Source organism: Catharus ustulatus, chromosome 1 (genome assembly GCF_009819885.2).
Source record: "Catharus ustulatus isolate bCatUst1 chromosome 1, bCatUst1.pri.v2, whole genome shotgun sequence".
Lineage (NCBI taxonomy): Eukaryota > Metazoa > Chordata > Aves > Passeriformes > Turdidae > Catharus > Catharus ustulatus.
In genome coordinates this window covers 165,046,319-165,073,997 of record NC_046221.1, presented here as the reverse complement: position 1 = coordinate 165,073,997, position 27,679 = coordinate 165,046,319, and the positions used below count along the sequence as shown (strand labels likewise).

The following is a 27,679-nucleotide window of genomic DNA, read 5'->3' as shown; positions in this document are numbered from 1 at the left end:
GTCCCCCAGTGTCCACACTGCTCCCTATTGCTTCTCACATTCATGGCCCTCCTGGGTCTCACCACCATGGTAGTGCTGGCAATAACCATTAAGGAAAAGTCCCTGGACACGGCCCTGGACTCCTTCGATGACCAGTACCAGGACTGTGACCCTGCCATGGAGGAGGCATTGCCAGCCCTGGGCCGCTCTGAGTTCCACAAGAATCATCTGTTCGCCCAGGTCTGGGCAAAGGCTTTTGCAGAGTGGCAGAAAGCAGGGTCCCCTGTGTCCCCTCTGTCGTCCCGAGCCCAGGCCATCGCAATCATGACCTACACCATGAATGATCTGTACACGCAGTTCAACGACCAAGTGAGGGTGGCCGGACGCTCCCCCCAGGAATACCGGGACAATTTCCACTTCAAAACGCTGCATTTCTTGCTGACCAAAGCTGTGGCCACACTGAGAGCTGCTCAGGGAGAGCAATGTCGCTGTGTGTTTATAGGAGTGAACAAGTACAAGTTCAAAGCAAATCGTAGCAACATCGTCCGTTTCGGTCAATACGCATCATCGTCACTTTGCGAAAATGTCAGCAAAAATTTTGGGAGCACCACGGTTTTCAAGGTGCAGACGTGTCACGGTGTGGAAATCCAGGAATTCTCCAAATTTCCCAGTGAGAAGGAGGTGCTGATCCCACCCTTCGAGAAGTTCAAGGTCACCTATGTCAATGACACTGAGGATGGCAAGAGGAATGTGGAGATCCACCTCGACTCCATCGGGACCTACAGCAAATACAACTGCGAGTGGCTGAGAGGTGGGGACAGCCTGGGGCCATGGGGACACCCACTGGGGCCATGGGGACACCCACTGGGGCCATGGGGACAGCCTGGGGCCATGGGGACAGACTGGAGCCATGGGGACAGCCTGGGGCCATGGGGACACCTCTGATGAGGGACGGTGGAGAATGACATTCACTGTGCGTGGGGGACAGAGACAGGGACACCCCCAGTGTGTGTGGGGAGAAGGACATCCTGTGCAGGGTACAGGGCAGAGGGAGGGGAACCCCCACATTTGGGAGGGGGGAGGGACAGGGACACCCTTATTCCAACCCTGTCCCTCCTCTCCACAGACAGAGCTGTGGCGACAGCCCCTGGGTGCTGGATGTGGGTGGGCCCGGCCCCCCACATGTCACCTCCTGATCCCCTGTCTCACCCTGAGCTCTGTCACATTTCATTCCCACCATGACCCACCTGATCTTTCAGGTCTCTGCACCCCTTGATGCCCCCTCCCCGCCCTGTCACTGTCACCTCATGGCCCCCATCTCTCCTGTCACCCCCAGTCCCCGTTATGGCCGTCTCCCACTCCCTAACTCAATCCAGCAACCGCCTGACCCCACTCTTTGTCCCCCAGGTGGAAGCATCCCCAGGACTCCTCCTGGCCACCACAACCCTGGCAGTGGCCACCGGGATCCTCTGAGCCACGAGACCACCAAGGACACCCAGGTCAGCATGGTCACTATGGCAACCACAGCCACCATGGCCACCTGAGGGCTATGGGAAAGAAGAGACGGTGTCTCCATGCTGTGCTTGCGTTAGGCCGTGAAGCCGTTTATTGACACACAAAGCAGAGTTTATACACTTTTTCAGCCATTGCTAAAAACAACGCACCAATAACATTCCTGTAACCAGGTTCCATTGCTCACTCGTAACTAAATAACATTGCTCAGTCTCTGCCTCGCTTTAAGCTAGCCAGGCACATGCAGTAATTCCCAGGATTCCCCACAAAGCTGCGTGCTCAGCACCTCGGACAGAGCACTTTCTCATCTCTTACATTCCTTCTTCAAAATCCCGCTAACTCTTACCAAGGCTTGTGGCTACTGTGGCCAGCACATCCTTGTCGGTTGTGACGAGCTTAGCAGTGCTCGCAGTTCTGCGCTCTGGTTGTATTCCCACATCTCCCCCTTTCTGTTCCACCAATAGCATTCACTTTGTTGATTTAGCAATCAGTCTCTGAACACATTGCAAGATACAAGGCAAACACATTGCTAGAAGCAGTAACAGAGCTGAAATATCAAATCCTGTTTTCACTAAATGCTTAGTCCAGCCAGTGAATACCCATCCTCTGAGTGTGTGTCCACGTTGGAGTCAGTGAGACAAGGGCCTGCCTGAATCCTTCAGGCAGAAGCCAGAGTGCAGGAATTGAATTAAAGCCCTTGGATGGATTGAAACATGTTAAGCCAACCACACACAGAATGGGAGTTTAGGTAAAAGAATAAGTTTGAGTAAAAGGTTAGATGTAAGTTTCAGTTTTAGGATAAATAAGTAAGTAAGTCAGTCAGTAAGTTTCAGTGAGAGCTGTAGTGTTTTTAGTGAGTAAATGGTGCAGACACCAGAGTAGAAGAACAAGTTCTAGTAAAAGATAACAAACACACTAATGTTTTCAGTAGAGGCTCCGGAAGCTCCTTCCTAGACTCTACATAAACAAAACAGAACTCCAGTGAGAATATTGCTCACATTTTTCAGATAGAACAAGATCGATCATATACGTAGTTTATATGTATCCTAGCGTGTTAAGAAATTAAAATTCTCATAGGTTGAGAGGTTGTGGTTTGAATTTACGTGTTGGCTTGTTGGAAAAATCCTATCTAAGGTTAGGTATTAGGGAGAGTTAGTGCTTTATGCCATTGCTTTTTGCCATTACTTTTTGCTTTTCCCACTGCATTTTTGCCATGGCTTTACTGTGCCTGTCAGCGTCCCCAGCACCCGAGAAGAAGATCGGAGCTCCGGTGATGACACCAGCCTCCCTTGGGCACCGCTCTCTGCAGCAAGTGGCGCTCAAACAGGGATCTCTGCTCAGAGGGTCCTGGAGAAGCGACTCCTGACACATCAGCTGCAGGACACAAGTCACTTTTGGGTTACTGCTTCCCCAAAAACCACTCACGTTTTAGCGTGGGCTATCCACTCCATGCCGGGAAGAAGAATCCCGAGGACTGGTGGATGGGTTGACCACCTACCCAGAAATCCTGAGTTGACCCAACAGGCCTCTCCAACCCAAAGAAAAATCATTAGTTGGAATCAATATTGGGGTTTGTGTGCTGAATTAATTATATATTTGGGTATTTTCCTTTCATTTTCCCTTTTACTTCTGGGCATGGGAACCAAGCTCCAGGATGGGTAACGAGTTCAGTCGCTGTAAGCTTGGCCCTCCTGAGAGAGACACCGATTACCAAGTTGTGCTACACATGAATGGGGGAAATTTAAGTTTTCTGAGGGGAATCTTAAACATTTTATTCATTGGATTTTTAAATACTTCCCTAACACTATATTGGATTCTGGTTTTTTGAATTCTTTTTGGGAGGAGACATATCACTTGTTATATTTGTTCTTCTCCTTCTCATTATTGCTAAGTTAATTGAAAAATTCTGGAAAGTTTCTGGTTCAGGTCCTCAGTTAAAAACCCCTTGCCCTCCTTCCTCTCCCCATGCTCCAAAGCCTTCTTCCCCACATGAGGTGCAGTTGTGAGGTGGGCATCACCAGAGTGCACAGGGTTCCACCGATCCCCTGACGCCTCCTGACAGAAGTTCAGGCTCTCAGGGTTATGCAATAGATTGTGCGGGTACCCAATTCTCCTATTACCCTAAACTTTGGGAGTTCAAAGTCTTGGGTGAAACCACCTGGGTGCTGTGAAAAACTTCACGTCTTCTCATGTGGAGACATCAACACCCATCTTGAAGTCTCTGACAGCTGTTCCTCCTAAAGACCCCAACACACTGAGTCGTTTTTCACAGACATCACCGCCCATCTTCCTATAAACTCCTGCCCTCTGAGGGTGATGATGGCCTGGCACAGGCTGCCCAGAGAAGCTGTGGCTGCCCCATTCCTGGTCGTGTCCCAGGCCAGGCTGGGCGGGCCCTGGAGCAGCCTGGCCAAGGGGAAGATGTCCCTGGCCTGGCAGGGCTGGCCCCGGACGCACTTTAAGGTCGCTCCATCCCGAACAATTCCTGAGCCCCGGGGCCGGGCTCGTGCTGCCACCTGCTGGTGGCACACAGAAGTGCAGCTGATTTCTTGCTCTCACTGCTGCCCTCCAGTGGGCAATTCCCGAAGCGCAGCTCCAGGGCAAGCTCAAGAGCTGTGCGGGCTAGCGAGGGAAAATCCCTGGTTTGGGCAGAAAAAGAATTTCCTGAGCAAAACACCGGGATTTTTCAGAAATAAATGTGTGCTGCTGCCTCTATCCCCCTTGCTCTGTTCTACTTGTCATTCTTTTTCTGTTTTTCTTTTTTATCCTCCCAATGCTCCTTTTGTTTTGTTGCCTCCAATCACGAACTTTAGAACTTTTTGAACGGATCATTCATCCTTTTTTAATTGCCCTGAGCAGCCCCCAGGCAGCCCCCTAAGCCACTCCTGCTGCTCCAGACCCTTCCCCAGCTCCATCCCTGCCGTGGACACGTTCCAGTTCGCCCAGGTCCTTCGTGCAGGGTTGCAGTGAACGAAGAGAAAGGGAGGAATGTTTCTACATCGCCTCTTTGAAGACCGAGGTTTTGAAAACAAAGCATTCATTTGCCTTTAACAAAAGCTCCAGGAACTGCTTTATTTTGGGAAGTGAGGGGCCCTGCAGGAAATTCTCTAAAGGAGCTGTAGTGGATTCATCAGGCGAGCCAGTAGCAAATTTTGGGAAACTTTTGATATGCCAGGCGAGCAAGGATCAAATTTTTGATAAACTTTTGATAGGCCAGGTGAGCAAGTTGCAGTTTTTGGATCCATCAGGCGAGATAGCCAAGGAGCTTTAGGAGGTGGCCGTGCCATTGCCGCTGCCAAACCCCTCCATGGGGATGTGTCTCCAGGGTCACTGTGGTCTTGGTGGCCTCATGGCTCAGGGGCTTCCAGTGACCACTGCCATGGCCAGAGAGGCCAGGAGAAGCCCCCAGAGGTGGGGGGAGGTCCTGGGGAGGGACCCACCTGGGGCGACAAAGAGAGGGGTTAGGGGACCATGGGGGGAGGGGTAGGGGGCCCTGAGGGTGTGAGAGCCAGAGGGGGCCATTACAGGATCCCTGTCCACTGTACCCAGTCGTGGGTACCTTTGTCCCCAACCCTCACTAAACATCCCCATATGGCCAGGGAATATCCCCCTGTGATGTCACCTACAGTGTCCCCACCCCCTGTGACATTAACTACAGTGTCCCTGCCCCCTGTGATGTCACCTCGCAACCACTCGCAGTTGTAGTTGCTGGAGTTCCCGGTGGAGCGCAGCTTGATGTGCATCATTTGCAGGATCCAAGAGACCTCGGTGACCTCAAAGATCTCATAGGGTGGGATCAGCACCTCCCTCTCGTTGGGATCATTGGAGAATTTCTGGATGTCGGCGCCGTGGCACGTGTGCACGTGGAACATCGTGTCTGTGTCGAACGATGCCGAGACCTCGCGGCTCAGCGATGTTGACACAAACTGACCGAAGCGAATTTTCTCACCTTTCTTCACCTCGTACTTGCGCCCACACCACCCCCTGAACACGTCCTGGTACTTGCTGGGGACTCTGAGCTTCTGCAGGGTCCGGGTGAGCAGGAAATGCAGCGTTTTGAAGTGGAAGTTGTTCCGGTATTGCTGGCGGGAGCTCCCAGCCTCCAGCACGGCATCGTTCAACTTCCTGTCCACGCCCCGACTGGTGTACATCATGAGGGCGATGGCCTCGTCCTGGCTCAGAGGGGTCGTGGGGCTCCCCTGCATCTGCAACCACTTCTAGGCCCTATGCCAGAGTTGGGCAAACTTGACATTCTGGCAGAACTCAGTGCTCTTGAGGTCTGGCAGCATCATGGCCATGTCATCGGCACAGGTCAGGTACTGGTCATCAAAGGACTTCGGGGCCATGTCCGGGGGCACCACTTGGATGGCCACGGTGGGCACGGCCATTGCCAGCAGTGCCTGGGTCTGAGCCAGGGGGGCCATGGTGAGGAGAGGAGAGTCCACGGTGGCCACTGGGTGACACTGGGGGACACAGAGTGGACACAGAGTGGACACAGACCAGACAGAGAGTGGACACAGGGTGGACACAGAGGAGCCACAGAAGGGAGACAGGGGATGCTGAGGGGGCACTGAGGGGTGCAAGGGGACACTGATTGGACATAGGAGATACTGAAGGGACACAGAGGGATCTCAGGGGACACCGATGGGACACAGAGGATGCTGAGGGACATGGGGGGCCACGGGGAGGCTTCCTTGGTGAGGGGTTGGGGAGGGACAGTGGGGTCAGCCTGGGGAGAGGAGGCAGCCCTGGCCAGGAGACCCCTGGACATGTCCTGGGACCCTGATCCCAAATGCTAGGGTCACTCTTGGAGCCACCCCTGTGTCCCCCAGAACCCCAATCCCACTCCCACAGTCCTATATCCCCCCTCATGCTGTCTTCTCAGCTCCTCTACAGGACCCTGATCCCAAATCCTGGGGTCATTCCCTGATCCCCCTCCAGAAACCCCAGTGCCCCCAGCACCCCAATCCCACTCCCACTGTACCCCCTCCCAGTGTTCCCAGTGCCTTTTGTGACCCCAATCCCTGTCCCAGTCACTTGTACCCCTCCTGGTGACCCCCCCTGCCCCCCGCACCCTGACCAAAGACCTGGGGTCCCCCAGTGTCACCCTTGTTCCCCCCCACACCCCAATCCCATTTCCAGTCCCAAGGGACCCCCGGTGGCCTCACAGGAAAGCAATGAAATCCCCTGTGCCCCCCATGTGCTCACCAGTGCCCCCCACAAGTGTCCCCATTGCCCCCCCAGTGTCCCCCAGTGCCCCACTGCCACTCCCACAGTCCTGTGTCGCCCATCGCTGCCTTTGGACCACTCCAAGACCGCAATCCCAGTCCAGTGACAGCCCATGATCCCAATCCCACAGTCCCCTGTCCCCAACAAGTGTCCCCAGTGTCCTCCCAGCCCCTGATACCCAAATCAGCCGGAGTGAACTCCCTGACTCAGCTGGAGAGACCAGAGAGCCGGAATTCTTGATCAATTCGGACTCACAGCGGATCTCTCCTGCTCCTGCAGCTCAGGGGGAATTGGCCACGGGGTATTTACCCACCCTAATTATAAATATTCATTAAAATGGGTTTCTTAGCAAACGCAGAACCAGGGCTTTCCCTGTAAATAACATGTATGGCTCTGCCTCTTTTAAAATGGAATTTTACTCCCCTGTGGAGTCACATAATGAGATTCCAGGGTGTGGTTTCCACTGAGTGCCTCAATATCCTGCCTCACCTCACCTTGAAGTTTCGCTTTTGGTTGGGGCTGGCACTTATGTGTTAGGGAACTTGCTAAAAATCCCACTGCAGCTCCCGTTCATTTGTTTCTCCACTGGCTCTGGAACCTTTGCCTGCTGTGTCCCCACTTTTACATCCTTTTATATTTTTCTGCTAGTCCATCTTTCAACCCTATCCAGCTCCTTCAGGGGAACTGAAACTTTCTATTCTCTCTCATTTCTCACCCCCCAGGACCCCGGCCCCATGGTCTCACATCCCCCCAGTGCCCCCAGTCCCACTCCCCACTGCTCACTGGGTTGATCAAATTTTTGGAGGACTCGGACTCCCTTTTTATCCTATTTTCCCTACGGCATTTCCCTCTCTCCGCACTGGCTCAGGTACCTGAGAGGCACAGACTTCTTGGAATGCATGGTACCTGAGATTCCTCTCTGATCCATAACCCTCCCTTTTCATTTTTAATTCTTATGGAATTTATGGTTTTTCCTCATTGTTCCTTTCATCTTTTGATATCTAATTTCATTTCTCAACAAACCTACAGTTTGTTTGTAGAGGCAAATACTGTTTCCAATCAACAACAGGTGGAATCCATCCCAATGTTTCTTTTATCTCTCAGTGCTGTTTTTTATCTACCGGCAGATCCACAGATCGTTTGTAAAGACAAATTGTAGGAGACTGTAGGAGGCGATGGCAGGCTGGACGGTCGGGACAGACAGAGAGATCTCTAAAGCCAGGTCTGGGAACTTGTGGTTTATTGCAAAGGGCGTGGGTGGAAGGGCCCTGCCTGGAGCTGCTCAGAGCAGGGCAGTGAGAGAGTGGAAGGTGATAGAGTAAGGGGCAAGAGAAAGAGGTAAGAGGGTGGCAAGAGTTCAGAGAGCGAGGTTCCCATTACAATACAATAAATCCTCTTCTGTGCTGAATATTCTAATTTCCACTAACCAGTCTAATACAAGATACAAATCCAATAGCATTTACATACAGTCCATAAGAATCATTACATTTCCATGCTGTGCTACACTTTAAACCCTAAAAACGACTCTTTAGGCCCCTTCTGCCAGGCCAGCAGGCTCTTCTCTGACATTTGTGTCTGTCTGCAGGCAGAGGGAATTGTTCAGTCAAGAGGAGATTATTTCAGCTGGCCATCCTATGGTTTTCTAGTCATTTAGTAACCAAGGTTTGGCATCTCAAAGATGGCTTTCATTTCATTCTCACTTATAATTTCCATATTCTCAAAATCTTTTGCCAGGCAATCATGTTTATAAGGTTTTCCTGTTTCATTCTCCCCAACAGTATCTAAATAACATTGCTCATCTTAAAAAAATTACTGGAGAAACAGATGAAGGCATGTCATGTTTTTGGCAAGTTGTGTAACACAAAAGTGGCAGCGCTGACGAAAAGCGAAAGCTCAAGGCAAGGTGATGCAGGATATTGAGGGACGCAGAGAAACCCACATCCTGCAGCCCCTTTTATTGCTCCCCAGGAGAGTAAAATTCTACCCTCAAAGACTCGGAGCCAAGTAGTTATTTACAGAGAAAACCCTGGTCCTGCGTTACTTAAGAAACCCATTTTAATGAAAATTTATAATTAGGGTGGATAAATACCCCGTGGAAAAACCCCTCTGAGCTGCAGGAGCAGGAGAGATCCGCTGTGAGTCCGAGTTGATCAAGAATTCCAGCTCTCTGGCACCTCCAGGTGTGCCAGGGAGTTCACTCCGGCTGATTTGGGTATCAGGGGCTGGGGGGACACTGGGGGTGTCATGGGAGTGGGATTGGGGTCATGGAGTGTTCTGGGGGAAAGCGAGGGGGGACACGGGATGGTGGGAGTGGGATTGGGGTCATGGGGGGCTGGGACACACTGTGAGGGTAGGGGGTGATGCCCAGATTTGGGTTGAGGTTCTGGGGAGGCACCAAAGGAATTGGGGACTGGGAGTGGGATTGGGGTGTGGGGACAGGCTGAGGGGAACACTGAGGGGCTCAGGGAGTGACCCCAGGATTTGGACCAGTGTCCTTGTGGAGGCTGAGGGGAATTGTAATCATGGAAGTGTGATTGGGCTTCTGGGGAGGCTGTGGTGCTGTGGGATTGGGGTCCCTGGGGGCTGGGGGACATTGGGAGGCAAAAGTAACCCCAGGATTTGGGATCAGGGACCTGGTCAGGAGTGCCTCCCTTCCCCCTGGGCAGACCCCACTGCCTTCCCCAGTCCCTCACTAAGGAATCTTCCCTGTGTCACCTCTGTCTCCCTTCTGTGTCCCCTCTGTGTCCCCCAGTGTCCACACTGCTCCCTGTGGTCTCTCCCCTCCATGGCCCTCCTGGTTCTCACCCTGGCACTGCTGGCAATGACCGTGGCCACCACGACCATTGAGGAAAAGCCCCTGGACATGGCCCCGGACTCCTTTGATGACCAGTACCACGGTTGTGGCCCTGCCATGAAGGCGAAGCTGCCGGCTCTGAACCGCTCTGAGTTCCAGGACAATTCCCTACTGGCCCAGGTCTGGCCAAAGGCCAAGGCCTGGTGGCACAGATGGGGGTCATCTGTGTCCCCTCTGTCGTCCCCAGACCAGGCCATCGCCGTCAACGCCTACAACATAATTGACTTATATGAGCCGTTCAATGATGGAGTGAGAGTGGCCGGGCGCTCCCCCCAGGAATACCGGGACAATTTCCACTTCAAAACCCTGCATTTCCTGCTGACCGATGCCCTGGCCATGCTGAGGGCTGCTCAGGGGCAGCAATGTCGCTGTGTGTTCTGGGGGATGGACAAGTACAAGTTCAAGGCAAATGTTGACGACGTCGTCCGGTTGGGTCAATTCGCTTCATCGACACTTTGCGAAGATGGCAACAAAGGACTGGCGAGCACGACAGTGTTCAAGGTGCAGACGTGTCATGGTGTGGCCATCAAAGTTTACTTTGAATATACGTCACAGGAGAAGGTGCTGATCCCACCCTACGAGAAGTTCAAGGTCAACAAAGTCATCGAGGATTGGGAGAAGGTGGAGATCCACCTTGACTCCATCGGGACCTACAGCAAATACAACTGCGAGTGGTTGAAAGGTGGGGACAGCCTGGGGCCATGGGGACACCCCTGATGAGGCACGGGGGACAATGACACTGACTGGGGATGGGGAACAGGGACAGGAGCACCCACAGTGTGTGTGGGGACAAGGACAGCCTGTGCTGGGTACACCAAGCCTGGGGACAGGAATGCCCATGACACGGTACAGGGATGGGGACCCCCCCATCTGGGAGGGACCAGGGACAGTATCAGGGCCACCCCCATTCTGACCCTGTCCCTCCTCTCCACAGACAGTGCTGTGGGGACAGATTCTGTGTGCTGGATGTGGTGGGCTGGGACCTCCCATGGCAATCCCTGAGCCCCTGTCATTTGCTGTTTCCCTGACCCTGTCCCCACTACTCCCACCATGACCCCTCTGACCTCCCTGCAACCCCCATGTTCCTTCCCCAGCCTGTCACTGTCCCCTCATGGTCCCCATCTCTCCTGTCACCCTTAGCTTGCGTTATGGCCGTCCCCAACCCCTCACTCACCCATGGTCCCCCTGACCCCCTTCTTTGTCCCACAGGTGGGAACATCCCCAGGACCCCCGCCAGCTCAGAGGACGATCACCAAGGCCACCAGGACAGCCACAGAAACAAGGCCACCAAGGATACCAAGGCCACCACGACCACTATGGCCGCCTTGGTCATCATGGCCTCCATGTGGTCACTGTGGCCACCACTGGCACTGTGACCACTGTAGCCACCAAGCCCATTGTGCAAAAGAATTGTACTAAATAAATGTATTTTAAAAATTCTATCATAAGAATTCTTTTTTATCATTCATTTAAGTAATTCTATTAAATAATTGTATCAAATCAATTGTATGTAAAAATTCCATTACAGTAATTTCACGATTATAAGCCGCACTGAGTATAAGCCGCACTTCTGGGTTTCAGCAACTTTTTGTTCTTTGTCCATATATAAGCCGCACCTGATTATAAGCCGCATGTTACAATACAGAGTGTGATAAAAGGTATCTGTTCTATCACCATCTGTTGAGGGTGGGGCAGTGATCCTTATCTCAATGGCAGATAATCAGCTAATGGGTCATCCATTGAAACCAGGTGGGGCATTGTTCTTTATCTTTTCACACCCCATCCTTCCTCCAGCGAGTCATTTTCTGCTAATGGCCCATTGAGTCCCACTGTGTGGCTGATAAAATTACTGCATCCCATTGGGAGTTGCTCCAGCCAGGGGAAAGAGCCCAACATTTCTCACCAAGATAAAAACAGAGGTTTTGGGACACTAAGGGAGCCCCTTTCTCCACTGGACTCCAGAGGAAAACCGGATTTCTCCACATCACCGCTGGACCTCCAGAGGGAAACTGCACCTTGTACAGGAGCACTGCTCCAACTGAGCCACATCTGTCACTGCAGGAGGATGCAGCCACCATGGGATGGGACTGCTGCCAACACCCTGCCTGACGGGGTGTCAGGTTGTACTCTGACTTTGTCAGGGTTTGGAGTTTGTTTCTTTGTAGTACTGTATTTCTATTTTGATTTCCCTAGAAAAGAACTGTTATTCCTAATTTCCATATTTTTACCTGAAAGCTCCTTGATTTCAAAATTATAATAATTTGGAGAGAGGGGGTTTACATTCTCCATTTCAAAGAGAAGTTCCTGCCTTTCTCAGCAGACACCTGTCCTCCAAACTAAAACAGCAACTTTTTCATTCTTTGTCCCTATATAAGCCGCACCTGATTATAAGCCGCACTTTGGGTTCGGACCAAAATTTTAGTCAAAATGGTGCGGCTTATAATCGTGAAATTACTGTAAATTATTCTATCAAAACAATTCTATTAAATAATTGGATCAAATTAATTTTATCAAAATAATTCTATTAAATTATTCCATCTAAGGAATTCTATTAAATAATTCTGTCCAAACCGTCCCATTTATTAAATGCATCAAAACAATTCCATTAACTTATTCTATCAAAACAGATCCATTAAATAACTCTGTCAAAGCCAGCACAAACCGACAATTTTCCAGCAGGGCTCAATGTCACTCCCGGTGCAGGGAGTCTGTGCTCCAGTGGAGGGACGAGACTTGAAGGCCAAAAGCTTTAAGGTACAACCCTGGAGAAAGGCCCTGAGGGGGCCAAACCCCTCGATGTGATAGAGACACAAAACCCACCCCAGCATGCCTTGCACCTTCTGCACATTCTCTGTATCCTCTTTGCCCTCCCGTCTTGCTCCACCTCTGTACCCTCATAGGATTTGCTGGGTGTTCTGCCCCACCCCTGCCTTTCCCATATAACCCCTCAGGCTCCCTCTGACTTCCCGGGCTTCTTTCATCCCTGGAACCGAAAGACCCAATAAAGTTTCTCTATAGAACCCCACAAAAAGACCCCGTCTTGGTTCTGCATCCCCCAAAAGCGCTTCTCACCAAGGAACTGATGATCCCAGCGGTGAGGCGAGTGTGCCTGTGCCCCCCAGAACACGTCTTTATAAAAACGCTTCTCCAGGGCAGTCACAGCACCTTGGGCACCGCCCTCTGCAGTGAGTGGCGCCCGAACAGGGACCTCTGCTTGGGGGTCCCTGGAGAAGCGACTCCTGACGCATCAGCTGCAGGACACAAGTCACTTCTGGGTTGCTGCTTCCCTAAAATCCCCTCACATTTCAGCAAGGGCAATCCAAGGGGGACCAGGACCCTCCACTCAATGCCTGGGAGAAGAATCCCGAGGACTGGTGGAGGGGTTGAGCACCTGCCCAGCAGTCTTGACTTGACTCAATGGGCCTCCAGTACCCCAAGAAAAATTGTAAGTTGGAATCAATATTGGGGATGGTGCTCTGACTTAAATACATATTTGGTAGTTCTCCTTTCATTTTCCCTTTTACTTAAGGGCATGGGAATGATTCTCGAGGATGCGTAATGAGCTGAGTTGCCCTAAGTTTAGCCCTCCTGACAGAGGCATCCATTACCAAGTTTTGGTGCCCCTGAACATCGGGGGAATTTAAGTTTTCTAAGGGGAATCTTAAAAATTTGATCATTGGATTTTTAAATACTTCCCTAAAACTACAGGGGATTCTGGCTTTTTGAATTCTTTTTGGGACAGCTTAGGGAAGAGGTTGTATCACGTTCAGGCTGAGGGTAATTTATCATTAACTTTATTTATCCTTCTCTTTCACATTCTTGTTTAGTTAACTGAAAAATTCAGGAAAATTTCCGGTTCGAGTCCTCAGTTAAAAATCCCTTGCCGTCCTTCCTCTCCCCGTGCTCCAAAGCCTTTTTCCCCATATGAAGGGCGACCGGCAGGCGGGCGTTGCCAGAGTGCACAGGGTTGCCACCGATCCCCTGACGGTTCCTGACAAAAGTTCATGCTGTCAGGACTATGCAGTAGACTTTGTGGGACCCAACTCTCCTATCACCCCAAAGTTTGGGAGTTCAAACTCTTGGGTGAAATCACCTGGGTACTGTGACAAACTTCACGTCTTCTCATGTGGAGACATCAAGACCCATCTTGAAGACTCCTTAAGACCCCGACCCACTGAGTCGTTTTTCACGGACATCATCGCTCATCTTCCTATAATCTCCTGCCCTGTGAGGGTGGTGATGGCCTGGCACAGGCTGCTCAGAGAAGCTGCAGCTGCCCCGTCCCTGGCTGTGTCCCAGACCAGGCTGGACGGGCCCTGGAGCGGCCTGGCCCAGGGGAAGATGTCCCTGGCCTGGCAGGGCTGACCCCGGACGTGCTTTAAGGTCGCTCCATCCCGAACCATTCCCAAGTCTCCGGGGCAGGCTCGTGCTGCCCCTGCTGGTGGCACCCAGAACTGGAGCTGATTTCTTGCTCTCACTGCTGCTCTCCAGTGGGCAATTCCTGAACCACAACTCCCAGAATCCCAAAATCCCAGAATGGGTCAGGATGGAAGGACCCAGAGTGGTCAATCGTTGGTAATAGTTGCCTCTCTCAGGAGGGCCAAGCATAGGGTGGATGAGTTCGTTTCCCATCCTGGAGCTACATTCCCATGCCCAGGGGTAAAAGGGAAAATTAAAGGAAAAGACCCATATATATAATTAAATCAGAGCACAATCCCCAATATTGATTCCAACTTACGATTTCTCTTTGGGCAGGGGAGGCCCAATGGGTCAACTCAAGACTGCTGGGCAGGTGCTCAACCCCTTCACCAGTCCTTGGGATTTTTCTCCCAGGTGTTGAGTGGAGGGTCCCGGTCACACCTTGGATTGCCCTCACTAAAACGTGAGGGGTTTTTAAGGAAGCAGCAACCCAATAGTGACTTTTGTCCTGCACCTGATGCGTCAGGAGTCGCTTCTCCAGGAAACCCTGAGCAGAGGTCCCTGTTCGGGCGCCACTTGCTTTGTTTTGATACAATTATTTAATGAAATTGTGTTGATAGAAAAATTTATTAGCATTGTTCAATACAATCAACTTGATACAATTATTTAATAAAATAGTTTTGAAATAATTATTTAATAGAATTGTTTTGATACAAATATTTTGATACAATTATTGAAGAGAAATCTTTTGCACAATGGCCTTGATGGCCACAGTGGTCACAGTGGCTGTGGTAGCCTTGTGGCTCTGGGATTCTTGGTGATCATGGTGGTCACAGTGGCCTTGGTGCTTACAGTGACCATGGTGGCCAGAGTGGCTGTGGTGGCTGCAGTGGTCACAGTGCCAGTGGTGGCCACAGCGACCACATGGAGGCCATGATGGCCAAGGCGGCCATAGTGGTCGTGGTGGCCTTGGTATCCTTGGTGGCCTTGTTTGTCTGGCTGTCCTGGTGGCCTTGGTGATCGTCCTCTGAGCTGGTAGGGATCCTGGGGATGCTCCCACCTGGGGGACAAAGAAGGGGGTCAGGGTGACCATGGGTGAGTGAGGGGGATGGGGACAGCAATAACAGGGGCTAGGGGAGACAGGAGAGATGGGGGACATGAGGTGACAGTGACAGACTGGGGAAGGCATGAGGGGGTTGCAGGGGGCCAGGATGGTCAGGAGGGTCATGGTGGGAGGGAGGGGACAGGGTTCAGGGTGACAAGGGGTGGCAGGCATTCAGGGGGTGACAGGAGGTGACAGGGATGCTATGGGGGGTCCCAGCCCATCCGCATCCAGCCCACAGGGCCTGTCCCCTTCCACTGCCTGTAGAGAGGAGGGACAGAGTCGCAGTGGGGGTGGCCTTGTCACCGTCCCTGTCCCTGTCCTCCCCTGGCACAGCTATGCCCGTCACCAACCCCTCTCAGATGTGGGGGTCCCTGTCCCTGCGCCCTGTCATGGATGTTCCTGTCCCCATGCCCACTGTGCACATTCCTGTCCCCAGGCTTGCTGTCCCCAGCACAGGCTGTCCTTGTCCCCACACACACCGTGGGTACTCCTGTCCATGTCCCCCATCCCCAGTCTGTGTCATTGTCCCCTGTGTCTCATCAGAGGTGTCCCCATGGCCCCAGTGGGTGTCCCCATGGCCCCAGGCTGTCCCCATGGCCCCAGGCTGGCCCCATGGCCCCAGGCTGTCCCCACCTGTCAGCCACTCGCAGTTGTATGCGCTGTTGGTCCCGATAGAGTCGAGGTGGATCTCCACCTTCTCCTCATCTTCAATGACTTCGGTGACCTTGAACTTCTCAAAGGGTGGGATCAGCACCTCCGCCTCTCTGGGAATATAGGAGAATGCCTGGATGTATGCACTGTGACACGTCTGCACCTTGAAAACCGTGGTGGTCCCGAATACTTCGGCAACATTTTTGCGAAGAGACGATGACGCGAATTGACCGAACCGGACGATGTCCCCAACATTTGCCTTGAACTTGATGTCGTGCACCCCCCGGTACACCCAGTAACATTGCTGCCCCTGAGTAGCCCTCAGCGTGACCAGGGCATCGGTCAGCAGGAAATGCAGAGTTTTGAAGTGAAAATTGTCCCGGTATTCCTGGGGGGAGTGCCCAGCCACTCTCACTTGGTCGTTGAACTCCTTGTACAGATCATTCATGGTGTAGGCCATGATGGCGATGGCCTGGGCTGGGGACGACAGAGGGGACACAGGGGACTCCTTACTCTGCCACTTTGCCTCGGCATTTTGCCAGACCTGGGCAAAGAGAGGATTCTTCTGGAACTCAGTGTGGAGCAGGGCTGGCAGCTTTGCCCTCATGGCAGGGCCACAGCCCTCGTACTGGTCATCGAAGGAGTCTGGGGCCATGTTCAGGCGCTTCATCGTTATACCCTCGGTGACCGCGGTCATTGCCAGTAGTGTCAGGGTGAGAGCCAGGAGGGCCATGGAGCAGTGTGGACACTGGGGGACACAGAGGGGACAGAGAGGCAACACTGGGGGGACAATGGGAGGACACAAGGGGGGACACTGAGAGGGTTCCTCAGTGAGGGACTGGGGAGTGCAGTGGGGTCAGTCCAGGGGAAGGAAGGCACTCCTGGCCAGGATACCCCTGCACATGCCTGGGGTCCCTGATCCCAAATTCTGGGATTATTTTTACCTCCCCAACATCCCCCAGCCCCCCATGAACCCCAATCCCACAGTACCACAACCCCCCCCAGAAGCCCAATCCTATTCCCATGATTACAATTCCCCTCAGCCACCCCAGGACCCCAGACCAAATCCTGGGGTCACTCCCTGAGCCCCTCAATGCTCTTCTCAGCCTGTCCCCACACCCCAATCCCACTCCCAGTGCCCAATTTCTTTGGCGTCACCCCAGAACCTCAACCCAAATCCAGGCATCACCCCCTACCCCCATAGTGTGTCCCAACCCCCCATGACCCCAATCCCACTCCCACCATCCCGTGTCTCCCCTCACTTTCCCCCAGAGTACCCCATGACCCCAATCCCATTCCCATGACACCCCCAGTGCCCCCCCAGACCCCAATCCCACAGTCCCCTGTTCCCTCCCAAGTGTCCCCTGTGTCCCCCCAGCCCCTGACACCCAAATCAGCCAGAGTGAACTCCCTGGCACAGCTGGAGGTACCGGAGAGCCAGAATTCTTGATCAGCTCGGACTCACAGCGGATCTCTCCTGCTCCAGCAGCTCAGGGGGGCTTTGCCACGGGTTATTTATCCACTCTAATTATATATATTCAGTAAAATGAGCTGTTTAGCTGACACAGAACCAGCACTTTTCCCGGCTCTGCCTCTTTTAAGATAGAATTTTACTACTCTGGTGTCACAAAATGGGGCTTCAGGGCGTGGTTTCCACTGAGTGGCCCAATATCTTCGATCACTCGCCTTGTCCTATCTCCTTTTACCAACACTGTGGCTTCTGTACTACAGAACTTGCCAAAACCCCTCTCTGGAGTTCCCTTTATCTGTTTATCCTCAGGTTCCAGCCACGTTTATCCTACTCTGTCCCCACTTTTACATCATTTTATATTTTTCTGCCAGTTCATCTTTCAGCCCTGGTCGCTTAATTGGTAAAGCTGTACTGCTGAAAGTAAACAAAGTAAAAGTAGAAGCATAACATATATTTGAACTTTAAATTTTTTTAAAATGGTATTTAAGAAAAAAACATTCAATGTTACTGATTTCCACACTTAAAATCGAAAGTTTACATTTTTTTGCAGGTAAAATAGAGACAATCTGGAGTCCTTGTAATTTTCATTTATGTGAGGTTTTTTTTACTTCTAGAATGTTTAGTGTATTTTTACATTTGAGTTGCATTTTTTATATGGGTTTTACTTTGTTGGTATTTACCTGTCAAAATACAAACTCATGCTTTGTTTGAAATTATTCGAGGAAATGGACGTTTAACTCTAAATGTATTAAAACTAGAGACTTATAATTAGGCACAATTTAGATACAACAATTAACAATATTTCAAATGATACACATTTATTTATAAAATTAGATAGTTATGCTTTTCAACCTTCAGTACAACTCGCACTTCCACTCTGGCATCTGAGACCTTCTACTCACTAGAAGCACTTAAAGCTCATTCTAAAACTTACTCACTACCTTACTTATCCTAAAACTTCAACTTACACCTCTACTTTATGTGTGAGTGGCTTAACACACCTCAATCCATTCAAAGGTTTTAATTCAATCCCTGCACTGCGATTTCTCTTTGAAAAATTCAGAGAGACCCCCAAGTCACTGACTCCAACAGATAACATCTTTTTGATATGTGGAAATAGAGCCTGGAAAGGGATCCCAGGAAAGGCTAAAGAGGGCCTTGCACATTTGGTCGACTGACCATGGTTCACTCTTTACACCATAATCCAACAGCTCTGCACAGCTCCGTGCGAGCCAAGCGCAGCGCCTGTACCGATAGCCCAGACTGTGACGACAATGGGGAATTTTGGAACCTTGAAGCTCGAATATTTGCCTCAATGATCCCATCCACTGGAACGGCACACGCACTGAAAACCCGAAATAACCTTGGCCGTTGGTTTGCAAAACAAAGTGATGCCACTAGCTGTGCTCTAACAGGTTTATTAACAGATGTTGATAGTGTCAGGCATGCTGCACTACAGTACAGAGCTGCTGTTGATTTTTTGCTTTCAGCACCTGGCCATGACTGTGAGGATTTTGAAGGTTTGTGCTGCATCAACATTTGTGATCACTCTCAATCTATCCATGTTAGCACACAGCCCCTCCGAGACAGTGTCACCAAACTCAGAGTTGTGTGTGATAACGACTGCCATGGACATGTGGGGTTACCCCCCCACTCCGGTGCTTTTGTTGCACTTTTCGTGCCGGGTTATCTCTAAATGATTAAAGCAGCTAGTAATTGCTAAAAAGGTTTTTTTATTGTAAAAGCGCATCGGTCTTCAAAGGCACAGTCACAGACGTTAAAGTCCACGTTAAGTTTTAGCATAAAGTCCCAAACAAAAGCAGGAGCCATCCCTGGGTGTCCCAGAGAGGTTGGTGTTGTCACCGGAGCTCCGATCTTCTTCTCAGGTGCTGGAGACGCTGGCAGGCACAGTAAAGCAATGGCAAAAATGCAGTGGGAAAAGCAAAAAGTAATGGCAAAAAGCAATGGCATAAAGCACTAACTCTCCCTAGTACCTAACCTTATATAGGATTTTTCCAACAAGCTAACACGTAAATTCAAACCACAACCTCTCAACCTATGAGAATTCCAATTTCTTAACATGCTAGGATACATATAAACTACGTATGTAATCGATCTTGTTCTGTCTGAAAAATGTGAGCAATATTCTCACTGGAGTTCTGTTTTGTCTAAGTAGAGTCTAGCAAGGAGCTTCCAGAGCCTCTATTGAAAACATCAGTGTGTTTGATATCCTTTACTAGAACTTGTTCTTCTACTCTGGTATCTGCACCTTTTGCTTACTGAAAACACTACAGTTCTCACTGAAACTTACTGACTTACTGATTTACTTACTTATTTATCCTAAAACTCAAACTTACATCTAAACTTACAGTAATTTCACGAATACAAGCCGCACCATTTTGTCTAAGATTTTGCTCCCAAACCAGAAATGCCGCTTATACTCAGGAGCGGCTAATATGTGAATACTTTTCTGACATTTACAACCTCAGAAGTGCCAGCCAGGGTGCCGAGGCGAGCAACTGCCAGTAAAAGCCGGCATTTCGCGATTGTTACAAATTGTTACTCTGTTGCACCGCGGGTGGAGCCTGGTTCCCTGCAGGCAGTACGGGGGGCGGGGAGAGAGGAGGGAGAGCTCTCTCCTTCCCTCCTCTGCTGCAGCCCGGGGGAGAGACGGGGGGGGCCTCGTGCCGCCATTGCCGCGGCTCGGGGGGAAGGCGGGGGCCCCGTGCCACCATCGCCGTGGCTCGGGGAGGAGGCGGGGTGCTCTGTCCCTGCCTGCCACCACGGGGCAGCGCCGGGCCAGGGCGACCGAGCCCAGAGGCAGCGGCTGGCCTCGAGTGGCGCCGCCAAGCGGCCCCACCGAGCTGGGCCACCTGGCCCCGTCGGCAGCCCCGAGTGGGCCAAGCCTGCTCAGCCCGAGCCGAGCCAGTAAACCCCGCCCTGCCGCGGTTCTGTTACAAAGTGGCAACTTTGTTGCACGCGGGTCCTCGCTGCGAACGACAGAGCGGCTTTTACTCAGGTGCGGATTATTTATGCACAAAGAACAAAATATTTGCCAACACCCAGAGATGCGGCTTATACTCAGTGCGGCTTGTATTCGTGAAATTACTGTACACTCAAACTTATTCTTTTACCTAAACTCCCATTCTGTGTGTGGGTGGCTTAACATGTTTCAATCCATCCAAGGGCTTTAATTCAATTCCTGCCCTCTGGCTTCTGCCTGAAGGATACAGGCAGGCCCTTGTCTCACTGACTCCAACATGGACACACACTCAGAGGATGGGGATTCACTGCCTGGATTAAACATTCAGTGAAAACAGGATTTTATATTTTTGCTACGTTGCTGCTTCTAGCAATACTTTTGCCTTGTATCTTGCAATGTATTCAGAGACTGATTGATAAATCAACAAAGAGAATCCTATTGGTGGAACAGAAAGGGACAGATGTAGGAATACAACCAGAGAGCAGAACTGCGAGTGACAGGTGACAGGGTTGGGAGGGGGCATCAGGGGGTTAAGGGGTGGCAGGGGACAAGGTATGACAGGAGTTCATGGGGTGCCATGGGGGGTCCCAGGCCACACACGTCCAGCACACTGGGCTGGTCTCCACAGCACTGTCTGTGGAGAGGAGGGAGAGGGTCGGAATGGGGGTGTCCCTGTCCCGGTCGTCTCCTGGCAGGGGTTTCCCCATCCCTGTCCTGGACCAGATTTGGGGGTCCCTGTCCCTGTGCCCTGTCATGGATGTTCCTGTCCCCATGCCCACAGTGCGCATTCATGTCCCCAGGCTTGCTGTCCCCAGTACAGGGTGTCCTTGTCCCCACACACACCGTGGGTACTCCTGTACATGTCCCCCATCCCCAGTCAGTGTCACTGTCCCCTATGCCTCATCAGGGGTGTCCCCATGGTCCCAGTGGGTGTCCCCATGGTCCCAGGGGGTGTCCCCATGGCCCCAGGCTTTCCCCACCTTTCAGCCACTCGCAGTTGTATGTGCTGTAGGTCCCGATGGAGTTGAGGTGGATCTCCACCTTCTCCTCATCTTCAATGACTTTGGTAACCTTGAACTTCTCAAAGGGTGGGATCAGCACCTCCGCCTCTTTGGGAATATCGGAGAATGCCTGGATGTCTGCGCCGTGACACGTCTGCACCTGGAACACTGTGGTGTTCCCAAATCTTTTGATGACATCTTTGCGAACAGACGACGACGCGAATTGACCGAACCGGATGATGTCTCCAACATTTGCCTTGAACTTGATTTTGTGCACCCCCCGGAACACCAAGTGACATTGCTGCCCCTGAGCATCCCACAGCGTGACCAGGGCGTCGGTCAGCAGGAAATGCAGAATTTTGAAGTGGAAATTGTCCCGGTATTCCTGGGAGGAGCGCCCAGCCACTCTCACTTCCTTGTTGAACTCCTCATAGAGGTATTGGCCCATGATGGACACATTCATGGAGTAGGCCATGATGGCGATGGCCTGCTCTGGGGACGACAGAGGGGACACACGGGACCCCCATTTCTGCCACTCTGCCACAGCCTTTGGCCAGGCCCGGACAAACAGAGGATTGTTCTTGCGCTCGGAGCGGTTCAGGGCCGGGAGCTCCGCCTTCATATCAGGGCCACAGCCCTGGTACTGGTCATCGAAGGAGTCCGGGGCCATGTCCAGGGGCACCGTTATGACCTGGGTGGCCACGGTCATTGCCAGCAGTGCCAGGGTGAGAGCCAGGAGGGCCATGAAGAGGATAGGCCACAGGGAGCAGTGTGGGCACTGGGGGACACAGAGAGGACACAGAAGGGACACTGAGGGGACATAGAGGGGACATGGAAGTGACACAGGGAAGGTTCCTGAGTTAGGGACTGTAGAGGGCAATGGGTCAGCTCAGGGGGAATGGAGGCACTCCTGGTCAGGAGACCCCTGCACGTGTCTGGGCTCTCTCATCCCAAATCCTGGAGTTACTTATGTCTCCCCAACGTCTCCCAGCCCCCAGGGACCCCAATCCCACAGGACCATGCCCCCACCCCCAGAAGCCCAATCCCACTCCCATGATTACCATTCCCCTCAGCCTCCCCAGGACCCCGGCCCAAATCATGGGGTCACTCCCTGAGCCCCTCAGTGTTCCCCTCAGCCTGTCCCCACACCCCAATCCCACTCCCAGTCCCCAATTTCTTTGGTGTCACCCCAGAACCTCAACCCAAATCTGGGCATCAACCCCTACCCCCACAGTGTGTCCCAGCCCCCCAAGACCCCAATCCCACTCCCACCATCCTGTGTCCCCCCTCACTTTCCCCCAGAGCACCCCATGACCCCAATCCCACTCCCATGACACCCCCAGTGCCCCCCTAGACCCAAATCCCACAGTCCCCTGTCCTTCCCATGTGTCCCCAGTGTCCCCCCAGCCCCTGACACCCAAATCAGCCGGAGTGAACTCCCTGGCACAGCTGGAGGTACCAGAGAGCCGGAATTCTTGATCAGCTTGGACTCACAGCGGATCTCTCCTGCTCCTGCAGCTCAGGGGGGCTTTGCCAAGAGGAATTGATCCACTCTAATTTTAAATATTCATTAAAATGGGATTCTCATCTGGAACAGAAACAGCAATTTTCCTGGCTTTGCCTCTTTTAGAATAGAATTTTACTGCTCTGGTGTCACAAAATGGGGCTTCAGGGCGTGGTTTCCACTGAGTGTCCCAATATCTTCGATCACTCGCCTTGTCCTCTGACTTTTGGCCAGCACTGTGGCTTCTGTATTACAGAACTTGCCAAAACCCCTCTCTGGAGTTCCCTTTATCTCTTTATCCACAGGCTCCAGACACATTTACCCTACTGTGCCCAAAGTTCTGCATTCTTTTATATTTTTCTGCTATTTCATCTTTCAGCCCTGTCCAGCACCTTCAGGTCAACTAAAATGTTCTGTCCTCTCTCTTATTTCTCACCCCCCAGGACCCCAATCCCACAGTCCCACATCCCCCCAGTGCCCCCAGTCCCACTCCCCACTGCTCACTGCGTTGCTGTCACACCCCAGACACCAAATGGGGTCCCGTACCAGATGACATCCCTGTAGGTTTGGGCGACAGGTACTGCCAAGAAAAAGGCAGGGGCTCCTCCTAAAATGCAGAGTGAAAATCTCCTCCTTCTAATTTATTATGATTTGGAAGTTAAGGGGCTTTTCGGCAAAGGCGTGGGTTTAGGAATAACAGTTCTTTACTGATATATCTGCAGGACAAACAAGAACAACCTCAGTTATGAAAAAATCAGCGACAAAACAGAACAAAATTCAGTCCCAGTCCCTTTTTCAGTTGCAGACACTCTTCTCCTCTGTGCAGTCCCAGTGAAGAGCAGGACAGACCCTTCGCAACCGTGGTAGCAGCAGGCGGGAGCAGGGAGGTGGAGACGGCAGGGCCATGACCCAGGTGGGAGAAGGGTGAAGGAAGAACTCCCCGCTCACTGTTGTGTCCCGGTTCTCAGCAGTGGTCTCAGAGGCAGGAGGGTGTAGCAGTGCAGGGTGCAGGGCAAATCCGACCGCAGACAAAACCTCTCTCCTCCTGTAGCGTTCCGACTGGAGAGAGCGTTCCAAGGAAGAAAAAAACACAACCAGCCTCTCAGGCCCCCTAAACCCCACCAGCAACTGAGCGAGGGAGACAACCCCCACCCATCCCTTTGGTCTTGAGCAATTAAAAGATGAGGGAGGCACCCGGCAGACTTCCTTAGCACGATAATGGGAAAATTCTCCACCAAGGAGAAAGAGTAAAACTCCCCCAACAGTCAACAAAGAACTTTGGTGGAACAGAAAGGGGGAGATGTGGGAATACAACCAGAGAGCAGAACTGCGAGCACGGCTCAGCTCCTCACAACTGACAAGGATGTGCTGGCCACAGCAGCCACAAGCCTTGGCAAGAGTAAGCGGGATTTTGAAGAAGGAATGTAAGAGATGAGAAAGTGCTCTGTCCGAGGTGCTGAGTGTGCAGCTTTGTGGGGAATCCCGGGAATTACTGCATGTGCCTGGTTAGCTTAAAGCGAGGCAGAGATGGAGCAATGTTATTTAGCTACGAGTGAGCAATGGAGCCTGGTTACAGGAACGTTATTGGTGGCTATTTTTAGCAATAGCTGCAAAAGTGTATAAACTCTGCTTTGTGTGTCAATGAACGGCTTCATGGCCTAATTCAAGCACAGCATGGAGACCCCGTCTCTTCTTTACCGCTGCCCTCAGGTGGCCACGGTGGTCATGGTTGCCACAGTGACCACAGTGACCTCGGTGACCTTGGTGGCGTCGTGGTTCAGAGGATACCAGTGGCCGCTGCCAGGGCTGTGGTGGCCAGGAGGAGTCCTCCAAGATGGCAGGGGCCCTGGGGACACTCCCATCTGGGGGACAAAGAGGGAGTTCAGGGTGACCGTGGGGGAGTAAGGGGTCAGGGAACAGCCATAATGGGGGCAAGGGGTAATAGGAGAGATGGGGGACAATGAGGTGACAGTGACAGGGTTGGGAGGGGGCATCAGGGGGTGCAGGGACCAGGGAGGTCAGGAGGGTCCTGGTGGGAGTGAGGGGTGATAGGGGACAGGGGGTGCCAGGGGTTCATGGGGTGCCATTTGGGGTCCCTGCCCACCAAGTTCAGCACACAGGGGCTGTCCCCACAGCACTGTCTGTGGAGAGGAGGGACAGGGTCAGAATGGGCATGTCCCTGTCCCTGTCCCAGTCATCTCCTGGCAGGGGTTTCCCCATCCCTGTCCCCTCCTAGATTTGGGGGTCCCTGTCCCAGTGCCCTGTCATGGATGTTCCTGTCCCCATGCCCACTGAGCTCCTTCATGTCCCCAGGCTTGATGGCCCCTGCACAGGGTGTCAATGTCCCCACAGACGCAGAGGGTGCCCCTGTCCATGTCCCCCATCCCAGCCAGTATCATTGTCCCCTGTGCCTCATCAAGAGTGTCCCCATGGCTTCAGTGGGTGTCCCCATGGCCCCAGGCTGTCCCCATGGTCCCAGGGGGTGTCCCCATGGCCCCAGTGGGTGTCCCCATGGCCCCAGGCTGTCCCCACCTCTCAGCCACTCGCAGTTGTATTTGCTGTAGGTCCCAATGGAGTCGAGGTGGATCTCCACCTTCTCCCCTTTCTCAATGACTTTGGTGACCTTGAACTCCTCGAAGGGTGGGATCAGCACCTCTGCCTCATCGGAATAATAGGAGTAAGCCTGGATGTCTGCACCCTGACACGTCTTCACCTTGAACATCGTGGTGGTCCCGAATTTTTTGCTGACATTTTTGTGAATTGTTGATGATGCGAATTGACCAAAGCGGACGATGTCACCAACCTTTGCCTTGAACTTGTACATGCGCACCCCTCGGTACACCCAGCGACATTGCTGCCCCTGAGCAGCCCTCAACGTGGCCAGGGCGTTGGTCAGCAGGAAATGCAGAGTTTTGAAGTGGAAATTGTCCCGGTATTCCTGGGGGGAGCGCCCAGCCTCTCGCACTTTTTTGTTGAACCTCCTGTACAGGTCACTCATGGTGTAGGCCATGATGGCGATGGCCTGGGCTGAGGATGACAGAGGGGACACAGGGGACCCCTCACTCTGCCACTTTGCCACGGCTTTTGGCCAGACCTTGGCAAAGAGAGGATTGTTCTCGAACTCGGAGCAGTTCAGGGCTGGCAGCTCTGCCCTCATGGCAGGGACACAGCCCTGGTACTGGTCATCGAAAGAGTCCAGGGCCATGTCCAGGGGTTTCAATGTTATGGCCACGGTGGTCACGGTCATTGCCAGCAGTGCCAGGGTGAGAGCCAGGAGGGCCATGGAGGGAAGAGGCCACAAGGAGCAGTGTGGACACTGGGGGACATGGAGGAGACAGAGGAGGGTTCCTCAGTGAGGGACTGGGGAGGGCAGTGGGGTCAGCCCAGGGGAAGGGAGGCACTCCTGGTCAGGGGACCCCTGCACATGTCTGGAATTTCTGATCCCAAATCCTGGGGTTACTTTTGCCTCCCCAACGTCCCCAATGTCCCCCACGGACCCCAATCCCACAGCACCCCAGCCCCCCCAGAAGCCCAATCCTACTCCCATGATTACAATTCCCTTCACCCCCCCCAGGACCCCAGCCCAAATCCTGGGGTCACTCCCTGAGCTCCTCAGTGTTCCCCTCAGCCTGTCCCCACACCCCAATCCCATTCCCAGTCCCCAATTTCTTTGCTGTCACCCCAGAACCTCAACCCAAATCCGGGCATCACCCCCTACCCCCACAGTGTGTCCCATCCCCCCATGACCCCAATCCCACTCCCACCATCCCGTGTCCCCCCTCACTTTCCTCCAGAGCATCCCATGACCCCAATCCCAGTACCATCACACCCCCAGTGCCCCCTAGACCCCAATCCCACAGTCTCCTGTTCCCCCCAAGCGTCCCCAGTGTCCCCCCAGCCCCTGATACCGAAATCAGTCGGAGTGAACTCCCTGGCACAGCTGGAGGTACCAGAGAGCCGGAATTCTTGATCAGCTCGGACTCACAGCGGATCTCTCCTGCTCCTGCAGCTCAGGGGGGCTTTTCCACTGGGTATTTATCCACCCTAATTATAAATATTCATTAAATTGGGCTGCTTAGCAAACTCAGACCCATATATAATTTACATGGCTCCGCCTCTTTTAGGTGAGAATTTTACTCCCCGCGGGAACCATAAGAGGGATGGCAGGATGTGGTTTTCACTGAGTGCCCCAATATCCTGCATTGCCTCACCTCAACCTTTTGCTTTTGGTCGGTGCTGCCGCTTCTGTGTTACAGAACGTGACAAAAACCATGTCAATTCATCTGTTTCACCATCAGCTCCACCCACCTTTGCTCTGCGGTGTCCCCACTTTTACATCCTTTTGTATTTTTGTACTTGTTCATCTTTCAGCCCCATCCAGCTCCTTCAGGGGAACTGAAACTTTCTGTTCTCTCTCTTATTTCTCACCCCCCATGGTCCCACATCCCCCGTGCCCCCAGTCCCTCTCCCCACTGCTCACTGGGTTGCTGTCACACCCCAGACACCAAATGGGGTCCCCTACCAGGTGACATCCCCGGGGATGACCTCTCTCCATGCCATTGACTCCCCAGAGCTTGGATGATTGTCCCAGTTTGGAGGACAGGTGTGTGCTGAGAAAGGCAGGAGCTTCTCTTTGAAATGGAGAATGTAAACCCCTCCCTCCAAATTATTATAATTTTGAAATCAAGGGGCTCTCAGGCAAAGATATGGGAATTAGGAATAACAGTTCTTTACTAGGGAAATTAAAATAGAAATACAGCACTACAAAGAAACAAACCCCAAACCCTGACACAGTCAGAGTACAGCCTGACACCCGTCAGGCAGGGTGTTGGCAGCAGTCCCATTCCATGGTGGCTGCATCCTCCTGTAGTGACAGATGTGGCTCAGTTGGAGCAGTGCTCCTGTACAAGGTGCAGTTTCCCTCTAAAGTTCCAGTGGTGATGTGGAGAAATCCGGTTTTCCTCTGGAGTC

The 27,679-nt window shown here is 52.4% G+C and overlaps 8 protein-coding genes across 8 annotated transcripts in view; 3 read left to right on the top strand and 5 right to left on the bottom strand.

Annotated features, from left to right (window-relative positions):
- LOC116999522 (NAD(P)(+)--arginine ADP-ribosyltransferase 2-like) overlaps positions 1 to 27,679 on the bottom strand; it is a 703,496-nt gene that overhangs the window by 359,293 nt on the left and 316,524 nt on the right. The window lies entirely within an intron of this gene.
- The window catches only part of LOC116994645 (erythroblast NAD(P)(+)--arginine ADP-ribosyltransferase-like), a 284,339-nt gene that overhangs the window by 50,929 nt on the left and 205,731 nt on the right, over positions 1 to 27,679 (top strand). The window lies entirely within an intron of this gene.
- Positions 67 to 1,523, top strand: LOC116999544 (erythroblast NAD(P)(+)--arginine ADP-ribosyltransferase-like). The gene is made up of 2 exons (XM_033066359.1): positions 67 to 790; positions 1,387 to 1,523. Exons 1-2 carry the CDS (start codon positions 67 to 69, stop codon positions 1,521 to 1,523), a joined length of 861 nt encoding a protein of 286 aa, XP_032922250.1.
- On the bottom strand, positions 4,846 to 5,759 carry LOC116999465 (erythroblast NAD(P)(+)--arginine ADP-ribosyltransferase-like). Its single transcript, XM_033066198.1, has 2 exons — positions 5,174 to 5,759; positions 4,846 to 4,931 (listed from the first exon to the last, which is right to left on the bottom strand). The coding sequence occupies exons 1-2, from the start codon at positions 5,694 to 5,696 to the stop codon at positions 4,846 to 4,848; spliced, it is 609 nt and encodes a 202-aa protein (XP_032922089.1). The 5' UTR covers positions 5,697 to 5,759.
- On the top strand, positions 9,506 to 10,950 carry LOC116999420 (erythroblast NAD(P)(+)--arginine ADP-ribosyltransferase-like). The gene is made up of 2 exons (XM_033066124.1): positions 9,506 to 10,256; positions 10,784 to 10,950. The coding sequence occupies exons 1-2, from the start codon at positions 9,506 to 9,508 to the stop codon at positions 10,948 to 10,950; spliced, it is 918 nt and encodes a 305-aa protein (XP_032922015.1).
- Positions 14,805 to 16,482, bottom strand: LOC116994746 (NAD(P)(+)--arginine ADP-ribosyltransferase 2-like). The gene is made up of 2 exons (XM_033056669.1): positions 15,732 to 16,482; positions 14,805 to 15,053 (listed from the first exon to the last, which is right to left on the bottom strand). Exons 1-2 carry the CDS (start codon positions 16,480 to 16,482, stop codon positions 14,887 to 14,889), a joined length of 918 nt encoding a protein of 305 aa, XP_032912560.1. The 3' UTR covers positions 14,805 to 14,886.
- Positions 20,734 to 21,949, bottom strand: LOC116999383 (erythroblast NAD(P)(+)--arginine ADP-ribosyltransferase-like). Its single transcript, XM_033066024.1, has 2 exons — positions 21,184 to 21,949; positions 20,734 to 20,837 (listed from the first exon to the last, which is right to left on the bottom strand). The coding sequence occupies exons 1-2, from the start codon at positions 21,947 to 21,949 to the stop codon at positions 20,734 to 20,736; spliced, it is 870 nt and encodes a 289-aa protein (XP_032921915.1).
- Positions 24,415 to 26,017, bottom strand: LOC116999305 (erythroblast NAD(P)(+)--arginine ADP-ribosyltransferase-like). Its single transcript, XM_033065856.1, has 3 exons — positions 25,241 to 26,017; positions 24,969 to 25,033; positions 24,415 to 24,570 (listed from the first exon to the last, which is right to left on the bottom strand). Exons 1-3 carry the CDS (start codon positions 25,989 to 25,991, stop codon positions 24,415 to 24,417), a joined length of 972 nt encoding a protein of 323 aa, XP_032921747.1. The 5' UTR covers positions 25,992 to 26,017.